The 13,937-nt window shown below is 40.0% G+C and overlaps 1 protein-coding gene across 1 annotated transcript in view; it reads left to right on the forward strand.

Moving 5' to 3' along the window:
* map3k5 (mitogen-activated protein kinase kinase kinase 5) overlaps positions 1-13,937 on the forward strand; it is a 63,526-nt gene that overhangs the window by 25,057 nt on the left and 24,532 nt on the right. The window contains exons 4-10 of the mRNA XM_053644255.1: positions 587-780; positions 2,165-2,333; positions 4,716-4,822; positions 7,857-8,027; positions 9,427-9,539; positions 12,038-12,197; positions 13,428-13,581. Of these exons, the coding sequence (XP_053500230.1) occupies positions 587-780; positions 2,165-2,333; positions 4,716-4,822; positions 7,857-8,027; positions 9,427-9,539; positions 12,038-12,197; positions 13,428-13,581 (1,068 nt within the window). The remainder of the gene's footprint in view (positions 1-586; positions 781-2,164; positions 2,334-4,715; positions 4,823-7,856; positions 8,028-9,426; positions 9,540-12,037; positions 12,198-13,427; positions 13,582-13,937) is intronic.

Genomic DNA, 13,937 nt, shown 5'->3' on the forward strand with positions numbered 1-13,937 from the left:
TGCAGATTTGCAGTTAATGCATACTTAGTTTGTTCATCCTGCGAATGGCGATGATTGACATTTTAAAAAAAGTTAGCGTTACTACCTAGGCCTCGAGTCCCAGAGTAAACACGCCCCCATTTCCCGTTAACCAGCTCTCTGTGAGCAACTGTCTGTCCATCCTGTACATGACCATGAATGTTTGTACTACTGATAACAAAAGACACTTACAGACAAGCAGATAGATAAGTAGATAGATAGATAGACAAACAGATAGATAGATAGATAGACAAACAGATAGATAAATAGACAGACAGACAAGCATGCAGATAGATAGATAGACCGACAGACAGATTTCAGTATATATGTATGAGTTTCTCTCTCTCTCTCTCTCTCTCTCTCTGAGTAACTATAAATGATAGAGTTACTGTTCAAGGCTAGCATTGCATTAAGAACCTTGAGCACTTCATCTCTTTCAGTACATGTTCATTGCGTACATGGTGGCCATGAATGTTTCAGTTTCATTAATGCCAATGGCTATCATCTCATATACATCTCTCTCTCTCTCTCTCGCTCTCTCTCTCTCTCTCTCTCTCTTTTTGTCCAGTCATGTGCGGCGAACTACCTGTTTATCCCGTACATAGTGACTCCTCAGAATAAGGTGTACTGCTGTGAGAGCAGCCTCATGAAAGGCCTCAGTGAGCTGATGCAGCCCGGTTTTGAGGCTCTGCTCGGTCCCATCTGCCTGCCTCTGGTGGATCGCTTGACCCAGCTTCTCACCAGCACACAGACCAGCTCCTGGTGAGTGAAACTGCCCCACACACACACACACACACACACACACACACACACACACACACACATTCTGACTCGTATAATCCCAGTTCCTGATTTTATTGTCTCTGTATTAGATTTTTTGATTTATGTATGCATGTTATGATTAAAGGTCGCTCATGATTACACTAGGTTACTCATCACAGGGAAAGTACAGTGACGCTGGAGGGTTGAGGGATGTGTGTGTGTGTGTGTGTGTGTGTGTGTGTGTTTATTCAATGCGCAAGTTCCTCTTTGTCACATCGAGAAAGATCTGAGTCATGGCTGTTAAGCTGAGAGAACTCACTGTGCCCAAATTGATTTCTTTTTCATTCTTTTTTTCAAGTTGTAATATATTATTTTTACATTGTGAGGTCACATAACACTGCCAAACGGATCTTTTGTAATTCCTTCATATGTGGCACTTTTTCATTAAATGGCAGGTCACAAGGCTTCAAAACTGCGGGTGGGCTTGTTCGTCTATATTTTTAGTACAATTGCATCTGGCCCTAGGCACCAGAGGGCTCTAAAATGACAAACCCCTGCTTTAATATTTTACTGCGACATACTGTGTAGTAGAACACCCAAAACTTATAGGTGTACACTTTTTTGCACGCTGTTGTTTGTGTTCTTAGCCTGGTGATGAAGTAAGTAAATTTGCCGAATAACCTCGTTTATGACATGGCATGGACAAAAAATATCCTTCATATATATCCGCTAACCTTGACACTTAACCATTGCCTTTAATCTCCTGGTTCGATTGGGAACTTATTATGTATTGCAATGTATTTTTTTTGGATTTGGAAAAATCCTTTTCAGAGGGGAACTAGTTTTATCTCAAGACCCAAATGCATAGACTTTACAATTTGATTCCATCTGGTTCAGTCAGATTTAAATAAACCTCAAATTGTTCAAACGAGCCACTTCGGATGCTTCCCTTAGACAGGTCGGAGTGGAAGAGACACGTCGTGACTTCTTATGTGCTAAAAAGTTTCTCAGGAGGAAATCCTGTGCAGCATACAGTCGCTTGCTCAGAACATCATCATTTGAGATCTAAAGTAGGCCATAAGAAGAATCCTGGTGGTTTGTATGGAGTCAGTAACGATACTCGTTCTAGGTCGAAGGTTTTATTGGTAGGACGTTATGTGCGAATCCGATGTAGAACCTTGATTTCTAGCAGATATTCCAGCCAGCGCTGGGGGATTCCCAGCCAACTAAGAGTTTTTGTCTTCCCAACACTACCCTGTCTGTTACAGCTCCACTCCTGACCAGATATGGTTTGTTGGCTGGTGATCCATTCTGAGTACAGCATTGAGACTGACATGATAGCGAGTGCTGTAGTAAACACGCCGTGTTTGTGGTGCCTTTATAGCCAGTACTTCCGGGAAACCATTCTGAACGACATCCGCAAAGCGCGGGAGCTGTACACGGGGGTGGAGCTCGCAGCAGAGTTGGGCCGGATCCAGCAGCGACTGGACAACGTGGAGTGCCTGTCAGCCGACATCGTGATCAACCTGCTCTTATCATACAGAGACATACAGGTGAGATGATCAAGTTTCACTATATACCAAACCATTTCTGTTGTTGGTCAATGTTTTCTAAATCATCAGTCTGGAAGGTAAATTCATGGCAATTTTGCTGCCATGGTTTGGGTCCACAAATCAATACAAAGTTCTTCTGACGGATCAACTTTATCCTCTGAGGAAACCTTTCTTTCCTCATGGGAGTGGTGTCTTCCGGGATGATCCACAATGCACAAGTTCTCACTGAATAGTTTGATGAGGATGTAAATCATGGTCACTATATGACAAGCCATTTGAACACCTATGTGAGACTTAGGACTGATGTTTTAGAAAGAGCTCTCCACCAAAACACCAAGGGAGTATCTTCTGGATGAATGGTGTTCATTGCACCATTAGAATCGATGCCAAGGTGTATTGAAGCTGTTCTGGTTGCTTGCAGTGGCCCAACACTTTATTAAGAAGCTTTGTATTGGTTTTTCCTTTAATTTGACATCCATGTGGCGGTAGAAAAATAAAAACTGCTTACTTCCTTTAGCTGCTTCTGTCAGAGATATTTCACATTCCTATGGTTCAATGTTAAAATGTCAATAATTTTTAAGTCTGGCTGCCAGACTTTACCGGTCAGTAGTAATTGTAGTAGAATATACAGGCCACTCTTTTTAAATCAGAGCTCGAAATACCCACCGGTGAAGTGCAGTAAGAGTCGAGTTTCTCTGAATTGAAATGAGACTCTTGTCTGAGTGTAAATGTTTAATAAGCTCAGAGTCTCCAGGGACTCCCGCTATCTGTATTTGGCTTCCTGTCTCCTATAAGCAAATACAATTTGATCTCGCAGAGGTTCACGAATTTCAGTCTAATGCAAGTAGACACAGTCCAGCCGAATGGATGAGCATGACAGTCCAGTGTAGGAAAGGGACACGGTCCATTTTTAATGAAGCTAGTGGAGGTTCAGTGGATGTCAACATAGCCAAATCTAACAAAACTTAGACATAGCCAAATCTACCGGTGAGTCTAACAGTGCGACACAGTGCAATGTAACAGAGTGTAGTCCAATCATATGGAGAAGAACAAAAGTAGGAAATGCCTGAAACTGCCAGTGGAAAACAGAGTCTAGACCAGTGGGAGTCAGAATAGTTCAGTTTAACAGAGGCAAGTACAGTCCAATCTAAGAGAGGTCAGCATAGTCCATTTTAATGCATACACAGTTCAATCCAGTGGTTATAGTTCAGTTCAACAGCAGTGTAATGGAGGTAGACACAGTCTATATAAATTGTCACGGTCCAATCTAATAGAGTATGCACTAATCAAATGGAGTTTATAGCTGTGGATACAAATAAATGTAGTCCAGTCTAATGGAGGTAGGTATAGTCTGTTCTAATGAAGGCGGACAGTCCAATCTAGTACGGATAAACACGATTTAATTTATTGAGGAAACACATAGTCCAATCAAATTGTTGCCATTTACTGGAGTTACATACCGTCAGGAAACAAATATGCAATAGACACAGTCCAGTGTGCTGAAGCTAGACCGTGTCCAAAAAGAAACGTGGCTCAGTCTAATGACAAATAACGTAGTCCAATCCAAGCAATTTAGAAACTATTAAGCCTTCTGTGACATGAATAGTATATGTCGTTGAAAATATATATACACGATCTTTCCTTCACTACCATTAACATATGTTGCATCTAGCATGTTGCATCTATCTTATGTCACCCCATCCCTTATCAATAAGTAATATGAATATCAACATATGGCACATTATAAAGGTTGACTGAATTATTTACATTGGTTTGAGTGGTTTCATGCTGTGCAGTGGCTCAAGAGTATGATGCAGGAGTTTCATTAATAATGCAGTGTGTTGGGAGTGAAAGAACCGTCTCTGACTGCTTCTGAAACAGCGTTTTAACAGAACCAGGCTCATGTATGATCAATCAAGAGAGACGTTTAGGACGAAATCTAAGCTCGATTTTGGACAAGCGAGATATTTAAAGGTTTTGGTGAAAGTCGAAATGGAATATTTTCCACGTACGCAAAATTTTATCGATCAGCCAAGACATGTTTGGTGTCCTATGGTTGCTTATTTATTTATTTTTTTGTTTATTTTTGCACTAGAGCTACTATTAAGGCTAATGGACCCTGAATCTTTATGTACCTACTTTAAGCTGCATAATCGTATTTTTAATTATTCGATTTTGTCAATGGCCTTCAAATGTTGGGAGGCGGAGCCTACGGCATCGAATGATACCAAATTGCACCAAATACGTATAATGTTTGGCTTGTCCAAGATGGCTGCTCCAATAGTTTTACACTGTTCAACTACATGATGAAGGAATATTTTTTTTTATTGCAAATCGTTTATTGTGATTTTATTAGTGAAAGTTTTATTTGTCTGTTTGTAGGATTATGAATCCATTGTGAAGCTGGTTGAGACTCTAGAAAAACTTCCAACATTTGACCCCATTGCCAACCCTCATGTGAAATTCCACTATGCCTTCGCTCTAAACAGGTGACTTTTGTGTGTGTGTGTGAGAGAGAGAGAGAGAGAGAGTGTGTGTGTGTGTGTGTGTGTGTGTGTGTGTAAGAATGGCTTTCCTTCAGACTCCTATTATATTCATGGGCTTCCCTGTTCATTTGCATGTGTTAATATTGTGTTATATTTATAAAAGCATTGATGTGCTGCGTCCTTGCCAGTAATACACTCATGACTCATGGGTAGATAATCATTTTTCATTTCTATTCACTGTATTATTATTATTATATATTTTAAAATAATACGTCCCACTTTTCAACCGCATTACAACAATTTCCTCCATTCAAGCACCAGGCTTTGAACAATACTAGAGTGTTACATGAAGAGAGATTAAATTGCATTTATTTGCAATATATGAAAGGAGGCAGTCAGGGGGATTCAGGCTCAGAGGGGGACATGAAATTCCCTGAGGATGGTTCATCATGTCACGGCTTGGAGCCAGACATGCCGAATGACTCATGTGAGCGTCACAGAGGAGATGCACATGCAAACCCATGGCGATGACATCTAACGCTGGTTTTGCAGATGAAGCAACCTATTGAGTCCGATGTTGGCTTTGTGATGGAAGATATTGGATTTATCTGTGTATAGATGTGTGTGTGTAGGTGCACAAGTGGGATGATCTGTATAGAGATGAGGCATTTATTCTAACAAACTTCTCTCTCGCTCTTGTATTTTTTTATCTTTCTGTTTGTCCTTCTAGTTGTTCATTTGCACATTCTCTCCCTCTCTCTCCCTCTCTCTCTATTCATTCTGTCACTGTTCCTCATCCTATTGTACTCTCTCTCTTTTTTTTTTCCCTCCTCTATATTTCTCACTTTCTACCTTCTGGCTAATTCAGTCTCTCAGTCCCTCTCCTTTTTCTGTCTTTTGGACTGTTTTCCTGACTTCTGGTTTCTTTCCTATCTTTTTTTATTTATTTTTTTTTTAGCTCTTCATTCATTCTCTGTCAATTTGTCTATTTCTATTCATAGCGTTGTGCTTTAAGGGTTGCATGTATAATTCATTATTATGCATTGATTAGCTGTAACTGATATATTTGCCAAGTATTATTTAAGCCATAGGTAGTACTAACTAAAAGTGTTTAATAGCAGTAACTATACAGCCTAGTGCAAAAATATGTACACCCTTAGGACAAAATGAAAAGAAAAAAAAAACAACCCCTTTTGTATTATAAGTTATTCCATAAGTAATAGCTCACTTAATTAAATGAGCAAACATACTAATCTGTCCATTGGCATTGTTATAACCAGGAAGTAGTTTGAAGATATGTAAAACTAGAAACGTCTCAATGGCTCGTTGCTAAACACTTTTAAACACAGTTTAATGACAAGTTCGCTAATATATCGGTGTCTTATCAACATCACGGCGAATTATACCCTTAAACGGAATTATTCAGTAGCTGCAGTGAAACTAATAGGAAAATAATAGGTGTGTTGTAGTAAAGGGAGAATGTGAAGCTAGACGTTTAAGGGGTTAATATGTTGTTTCCTTGACTTACATTCTTTCTGCTTCTCTTATTTGTCTCTGCATTCACGTCATTCATTCGCTCTTATTTAGTCTGGGCTAACGAAAAGAATCCACTGTTTGCATTGTTATTGTTCGGAGTCAACACCATACGACGTTACGTCTGCTTTCACAGCATACCTCGCGTTCTCGTTCTACTCTTTATACCTTGTTATGAACCATAACCATTAAAGGAATATTTCTGATGGGCTTAGCGATTAACTTCCTGTGAGTTTTGTGCTGCTCTGGTGTCACATTTGTTGTACAGACACAGTGGTGTTTAATAGGGGAAAAATAATGGTCAGGTTTCGCTGTTAGCTCCTAAAAACAAAAGCGGTTTCCCACTCAGCGACGTTCAGTGTCTTATAATTAGAAATACAGTGTAGAATAGTGAAGACGTATACACGGAAGCCCTAGGAGGCCATGCATTATGAGAAAATTAAGTCGTGATCATGAGATCAACCTCTTAGGGCTTCTGTAGCTATATGTATGACATGGTTGCTTTGAGTTAAGGCTCGTAGCCGGCAACAAACCTGGCTCGACTGCGCGATGGCGTATACAGGTTATATACAGAGTTATACAGATGACGAGGTGAGAGAGCTGGACAGATAAAAGGTTTAAAGCGCTGCTGCATCGCTCTCCGTAGGCAGAGATGAAGCAAGAGATCGATCCCATTGGCGCCACCATCAACTGGTCGTCAAGCAGAATCTCTGGAAACAGTCAAGTGAAAATAGACCAACGTGTCCATGAAAGACGCTATTAAACTAAAAATTCAACTCAGAATTTCATCACAAATGAAATCTTGGACTCTGTTGAAGATGACGCATCGATTATACGAGTGGTTCATGAAGGACAAACGTCATAACGTGACGCTTATGTTCTGTTTACTAAGTAGCTCCTTGATGTCACATTGACGCAACCCATCTGTTTTGTTGTAACCACAATGCAGCTGGAACGTTTAATTGAAAATACCCAAGGTATCTTATCTTTCTCTCAGTGATTACATAGGAATATCTTTAGGGGAGTCCCCTAAGTGCAGGTGTGTGCGAAGGAGAGATGGTGGAAATGTAGTATAGACTAAAAAAAATTTTTTCATGTGTCCTTTATCATTTAAACGGCTATTTTTTTTTTTTGGTATTTTTTAAAGATAGATGGTGCAGTAATAGGCCAGGGCCTTCATGTGCTACGATAAGGAAAGAATTTTTTTTTTAAAGCCATTTAAATTTGAAAGATTCCATTTTCAGCCTATCATAAGCAAATCAACGCTCTCCCGATCTTAACGACAGACAGACTTATTGTAATATTTACGGATGAGATTTTCTGATATCATAACAATTACATTATATATCATAAAGTAATCATGATTATTGATATTTGGTTTCTAACTCCATACTCAAACATTTTGAACTAGAAAACACGTCATGTTGGGAAATTCATTCTCAGGATCATTTCACGTTCCGGTTTGACCCACAAGGCGTAACCCTTCCCCTCGTCCCGTGTTTAGGAGGAACCAGCCTGGGGACAGACAGCGAGCTCTGGACATCATGCTGCCGCTGGTGGAGTCTGAAGAGCAGGTGGCCTCGGACATTTACTGCTTGGTAGGACGCATCTATAAAGACATGTTTCAGGACTCGCACTTCACCGACACTCAGAGCCGAGACAGCAGCATACAATGGTGAGCAAAACGCTTTATTTTTAGCCGAACGCACTGGCGCAGGAATGGTCTAATACGCGATGCGTCTTACAAGCGTATTCATATAACGCACATCTCTGCAGTCCAAGTACTGAAAAAAGCAGAAGCGACACATCGAGTGACATGCCGGATGAGTTGTAATAAAACAGAAAGTCATTGAGAAACAGGAAGCGCTGACGGGAATTCTATTATTATCGGATGGAAAATATGCAAACCCTTGAAATAGATCCGATCGGTTAAGTGTTGATTCATCGTCCGACAGTTGTGACGACTAAAAGGCAAATCACGGGTTTATATGAATGCGCTTGTTCTAATACCTTTCTTTAGTAAGAGCGTACACAGGAACACGACTGATGGACGCTGAACATAAAAACATTTGTGTAATTATTGATGTATTGTTTTCTGTAGAAATTTTGTTTAATAACGAGACGTTTATGTAAGGGAGAAACCACGGCTAGGTGTGCATTACACGATATTAATGCGTGACGTGGAGGCTTCGCGTTGTTTAATTACCGTATGCAACCGTTACTGTAGGTTACTAGGGTTACAGTTGTTTCTAGGCAGTGCATTAATTGAGAACGGTGATTAAACTGATTGGAACTACCTATGCATTATATATGGTTTGAACGCACACCTTCCTGCCAATCAGAATCGAGTATTCAGAGTATTCGATTCCCGGCCCACATGGCTCCACATGCCGAAGTACCTTCGGCAAGACATTGAACCCCAAGTTGCACCCAATGGCAAGCTAGCACCTTGCATGGCAGCTGTGTGTGTGCGTGCGTGCGTGCGTGCGTGCGTGCGTGCGTGCGTGCGTGTGTGCGTGTGTGGGTGAATGAGAAAAAAAAAAAGCGCTATATAAGTGCATACCGTTTACCATGGAGGGTTTTGTGGTTTCTCAGTAAGAAGCGGCATTTTATTTTTTCTGTTATTGTGATCAAGAGCTCGGTCTTTCTAATCAGATCGACATTGGTTCAAATCAAAAGAAGGTTAAAAATAAAAATAAAAAATTGCTAAGGTCATACTAGGTATTTTTTCAACTTGTTGCCAAGTTTAAACAACAATCTTCAAAGATATTGTTGTCTATTTTTCTCTGTGCTGTGGTCTGTGTTTAAAAACTTTCAATAAATTCCATTGGTTAAAGCAGGTATCATGTGACAAGTGAGGTATCATGTGAGGTATCATGTGACACGGTATGAAGTTATAGTGAAATTATAATAAATTGGTGTTTACAAGAGACAAGTGTGTTGCTTTTGTTTTTTTTAAACCAGAAATGCTACAGTACGTTAATGGGTTTAAGTGACTTCTTGGGATCAATTATTGAACAGATTATACAGAAAATGATGGCATGAACTCCTGTCAAATTTCTTACCCCCAATAGGTTCAGGAGAGGGTTTGAATCGGAGCCCACGCTGCACTCGGGTATAAACTACGCTGTGCTTTTGCTGGCCGCTGGTCACCAGTTTGACTCTTCCTTCGAGCTCCGTAAAGTGGGTGGGTACACACACGCACACACATCCCTTTTTTTTTTCTTTTTTTTTTAACTCTCCAGTCTTTAAGTGCATATGTTTGGTTCCTGTACACTTCATTCTCTTCAACAAGGCACAGCATGAATTACAGAACATGAAAAAGAAAGTGAAAAACGGGAAGAGCCTTCAGAACATATTCAGTTAAGACGAACAAAAGAAGTGCAAAAGCAACAGTACCAGAAGCATACAGTAAATGCTTAATTTGCTTCGTGAGTTCAGATTTTTGGATATCCACAACTTTCACAAATGGCAAACAAAATTGCCTGTAATTGATGAAGAAACATAAATATACATAACGTAAATTTCACGCATTGTTTTTCATCCTTCACCGATTTTCATTCATTTTCAAAATCTCATCGTTGTGAATGAAATATTATTGTAACGCTTATTGCTTAAAACAGTGTTATATAATACATGGTGCTGGAATACTGTTTCCGAGGACCGGTTCATTTCACACTGATTCATAGGTCTTAATGTCAGGTCTTAACATTGCTAACACCTGAAGAAAATACCGCATTGATGTTTACTTCAGTAAAGCAGGTAAAAAGTGTAAAAATCTAAGCGCAAAGGTGTGCAAAAGGTAAACGTATTTGTAAACGTGTGTGGAACACGGCCTGGAATGATTTACAACTTAACATCGTTATGTTAAAAGTCTAAATTAAAATCTTGAGCTGGAAATTTCCAGATTGTTGGCGCTTACAAAGACACTTCCGAACTGTACTTGTGGTTTACAATTGGGATATTCTGTAAGACAGCACTTGACAATTTTGAAACTCAAGTTGAACAGCCTGTCAGGCGCATTGTAGAATCCAGCATCGGGGCTTAAAATAAAGCTGTCATCTGCGTTGTCGCCCACTAGGAATAAATGCATAATGCATAATCGAGCTCCTCACTTGAATGGGGGAGCGGGTAGACATGCAGACTGGGTTGGCGCACGGTGGATTAACGGTTAGCACGTTTGCCTCACACCTCCAGGGATGGTGGTTCGAATCCCACGTCCGCCCTGTGTGTGCATGTTCTCCCCATGCTTCAGGGGTTTCCTCCAAATACTCCGGTTTCCTCCGCCAGTCAAAAGACCTGTTGTAGGTTGGCATTTCCAAATTGTCTGTAGTGTGTGTGATTGAGCCTTGTTATGAGTCGGCACCCTATCCAGGGTGTCCCCCGCCTTGAGCCCCGACTCCAAGTCCCCTGGGATAGGCTCCAGAGTCCCAGTGACCCTGTCTAGGATAACCGTTGTTTTTCCCATTCATGGAAATGTTTCCTGTACTCATCTTTATTCATCATATCTAGAGCCTGCTGCGGTTTTTTTGTTGTTGTTGTTTTTGGATTTCCACGAATCTTTGTTTCCCCATCGTATTTAAAGCAGAAATGAAATCCACATATGAAAGTGAAATAATATGAAATAATCCAAGATATCGTGTTTACACGTTTGCTATTTGCGTCATTTGTGCTGACCGTGATGTAGGTACGTTGCAACGTTTTGCTATAAATACGCCTGTAATGGATATTTGCGTAGTATCTACGAATCATAATAACGGAATATCTTGTTCCTTCATGGAAAAATCGGATGAAATTACGCTCTTGCCTGTACTACTGCTTTTCCCTCCTGTCATATTCAGACTGATTCTTACTCCTGTGCTTGTTTCATCGACGTTCCTTAAAGTTAAATGCGAAAAACTATGAGGTGCCATTCTTTAGTTTAATTTAATTGTTGGCAAAATTGCTGTGGTATAAGAGCAATAAAGCACTTTGCGTCATGCTGATATAGAAAAATAATTAATAACCCTGCGTCACACCACCTGCGTCTGTTTATTTTAATAACCGCACCGTGTTTTATTCCTCAATTATTGAGTTGCCGTTGGGTCGAATTTCCCTTTTTAATATTTGCTAAAACTGTTAGCACTGTTAATAAGAACTATGACAGTATAAAACAATTAATCGCTCAGTCCTACCATTGTTAATTGTAGTGTCTTAATGACTAACATTAAGAGACTACAGAGGCTGATATGCTTAAGTACAGACCCCTTGATCATTTTTTAGTCTGTACTGCCCACTAGCATTGTGGAGGATGCCTTGTGCTGCTGTAGGATTGTAAGTTTGGTTTGTCCACACAAGCATGCTTCGGAGGCATTTAAGGGAGCTAGCATTCATCTAGCTTGTGTGACTAATATCAAACATCATGTTGGAGGAGCTTGACGTGTCCTCCGAAAGCAAGCACGCCCTCTAAAACCACAGAGTAAAACTGAAGGGCTAGAATATGTGAAACTCATAAAGCAATGAAAAGAATTATAATATATGAGGGCAAATAAAGGCACAGGATGGTTCTGAAGGCTGGTCCTCAGTGTGCAGGTGTAATGTTTAAGTTAATGTTTATTGTTATGTCTGTCGTAGAGAGACGTATTAGTTAGGTGTATGTTTGTAATAGTTTGATTTGTGTGTGTGTGTGTGTGTGTGTGTGTTTAGGTGTAAAGTTGAGCAGTCTCCTGGGAAAGAAAGGCAGTCTGGATAAGCTACAGAGTTACTGGGATGTGGGCTTTTTCCTGGGTGCGAGCATTCTAGCCTGCGACAACACCCGTGTTTTACAAGCATCTGAGAAGCTCTTCAAACTTAAAGCTCCCGTCTGGTATGTGCAAACACACACCTATATATACTGTATATATTAATGTTGTTCTGGCCTGCAGCCAGACAGGCTTCTAGTGTATACTCTCTTACTGTATATACTTCTCTTTCTCGGTCCCCGTAAGACTGGTGTGTAAACAAAAGAAAACTAACACGGCATGTTGCCGTATGATTAAAAGGGGCCTTGGGGGAGCTTCAAACAAAGTTCACATGAGTACATTTCACACAAGCTGGTAATATATATATATATATATATATACACTACCAGTTTAGACACACTCATTCTTTATTTAAAGTATCCCCACTCGCATTTTAGAATAATAAATAAAGTCATCAAAACTCTGGGATAACACAAATGGAACTATGGGAATTATGTTGTGATGAAAAAATCCAAAAGAAATCAAACTAATTTAGTACATCATCTTCAAAGTAGACACGCTTTTTGCCGAGAATTTCCAGAAATCTATTCTTGGCATTTGACCTCAACCGATTTCTTGAGGAATTTCCCTGAGACAGTGTTAAAGGAGTTCACACCTACGCTGGACTCTTTATCGGTTGCTTTTCGGAATATTTCACTCCGAGTCGTCCGTTTAAAAACAGTATTTTTCCGTAAAATAAAATGAAAGGAATGAATACGTCGGCACGATTATATTTTTGTCCACGACCCCGATTTCAAACATTTAACCGCGCACCTTCAGATCAAAAGGTTTTTAAGCTCATGAGAAATTTCCCAGGATGATTTTGAGTTTTTGAAATGCGCAGACTAACCCATCTGGCACCATCAGCCATGCCACAGTCAAAGCCAAAGACATCATTGGCAGCGTCACTGCATCTACATCACAAAGTGTTGTCTGTTGGCGTAGTCATGGCAGAATTAGAAGTCTCCCGTATTTGAATGAAACGCGCAGAAGGATTAAAAAGATTCCTGAGAAAATATTGGCTGGTGGGAGAGGCACAAGAGATAAATATAGCGTGGGATTTTGTACGTGTGTCGTTTGTCTTGGAGTTCTTGGCTGCAGTACAGCATGAAACTGGAGAGGAACGATTATTTGTACTTGCCTCTTTTTTTAGTTTTTGGGGGGTTTTTTTTGTATTAAACATTTACTTATATGGGAATTCGTAGTCTATCAAGTATGGTGTAACATTGCCTTACTGTCTATGTTATATGTCATGTCTTAATGATAATTTAAAAAATGATTATAAAAGTAATAATTCATGTATGTGTGGGTTTCAGGTACCTCTGCTCGCTGGTTGAGACCATTCTAATCTATCAGCACTTTAAGAAGCCTTCGACTGACCCACCAGGGCCTAAACAGGAACTACTGGATTTTTGGATGGACTTCCTGGTAGAGGCTACCAAAAAGGATGTATCGTCCGTCCGCTTTCCTGTACGAAATACACACACACGCACACACAAAAATCTGCATGCATACACCTAACATAGGGCCGAAAAGTCTGAGTCTACTTTAAAATTAATCAATTATCAAGTTGTTGCGGATGTAATAAACAATTGCTCCCTCTCCAGCCTCTTGTGTATTCTCTCTCTTGATGTTATGAGACAAAAAACACAACAACAAAAAAACCCCTACAGCTTGTCATTTTACCGAGAAACAAGAATGCGTAAACTCCTATGTCCTGAAGTGCTAGGAAAATTTGCAAAGTACTGTGACTGTTCCAAAACACTTGTGGGACGAAGGGACATCAGTCCATGTTACCTAATTGCCTCCTACAAACAAAAAAAACT

The sequence above is a fragment of the Ictalurus furcatus genome, chromosome 2 (assembly GCF_023375685.1).
Source record: "Ictalurus furcatus strain D&B chromosome 2, Billie_1.0, whole genome shotgun sequence".
Classification (NCBI taxonomy): domain Eukaryota; kingdom Metazoa; phylum Chordata; class Actinopteri; order Siluriformes; family Ictaluridae; genus Ictalurus; species Ictalurus furcatus.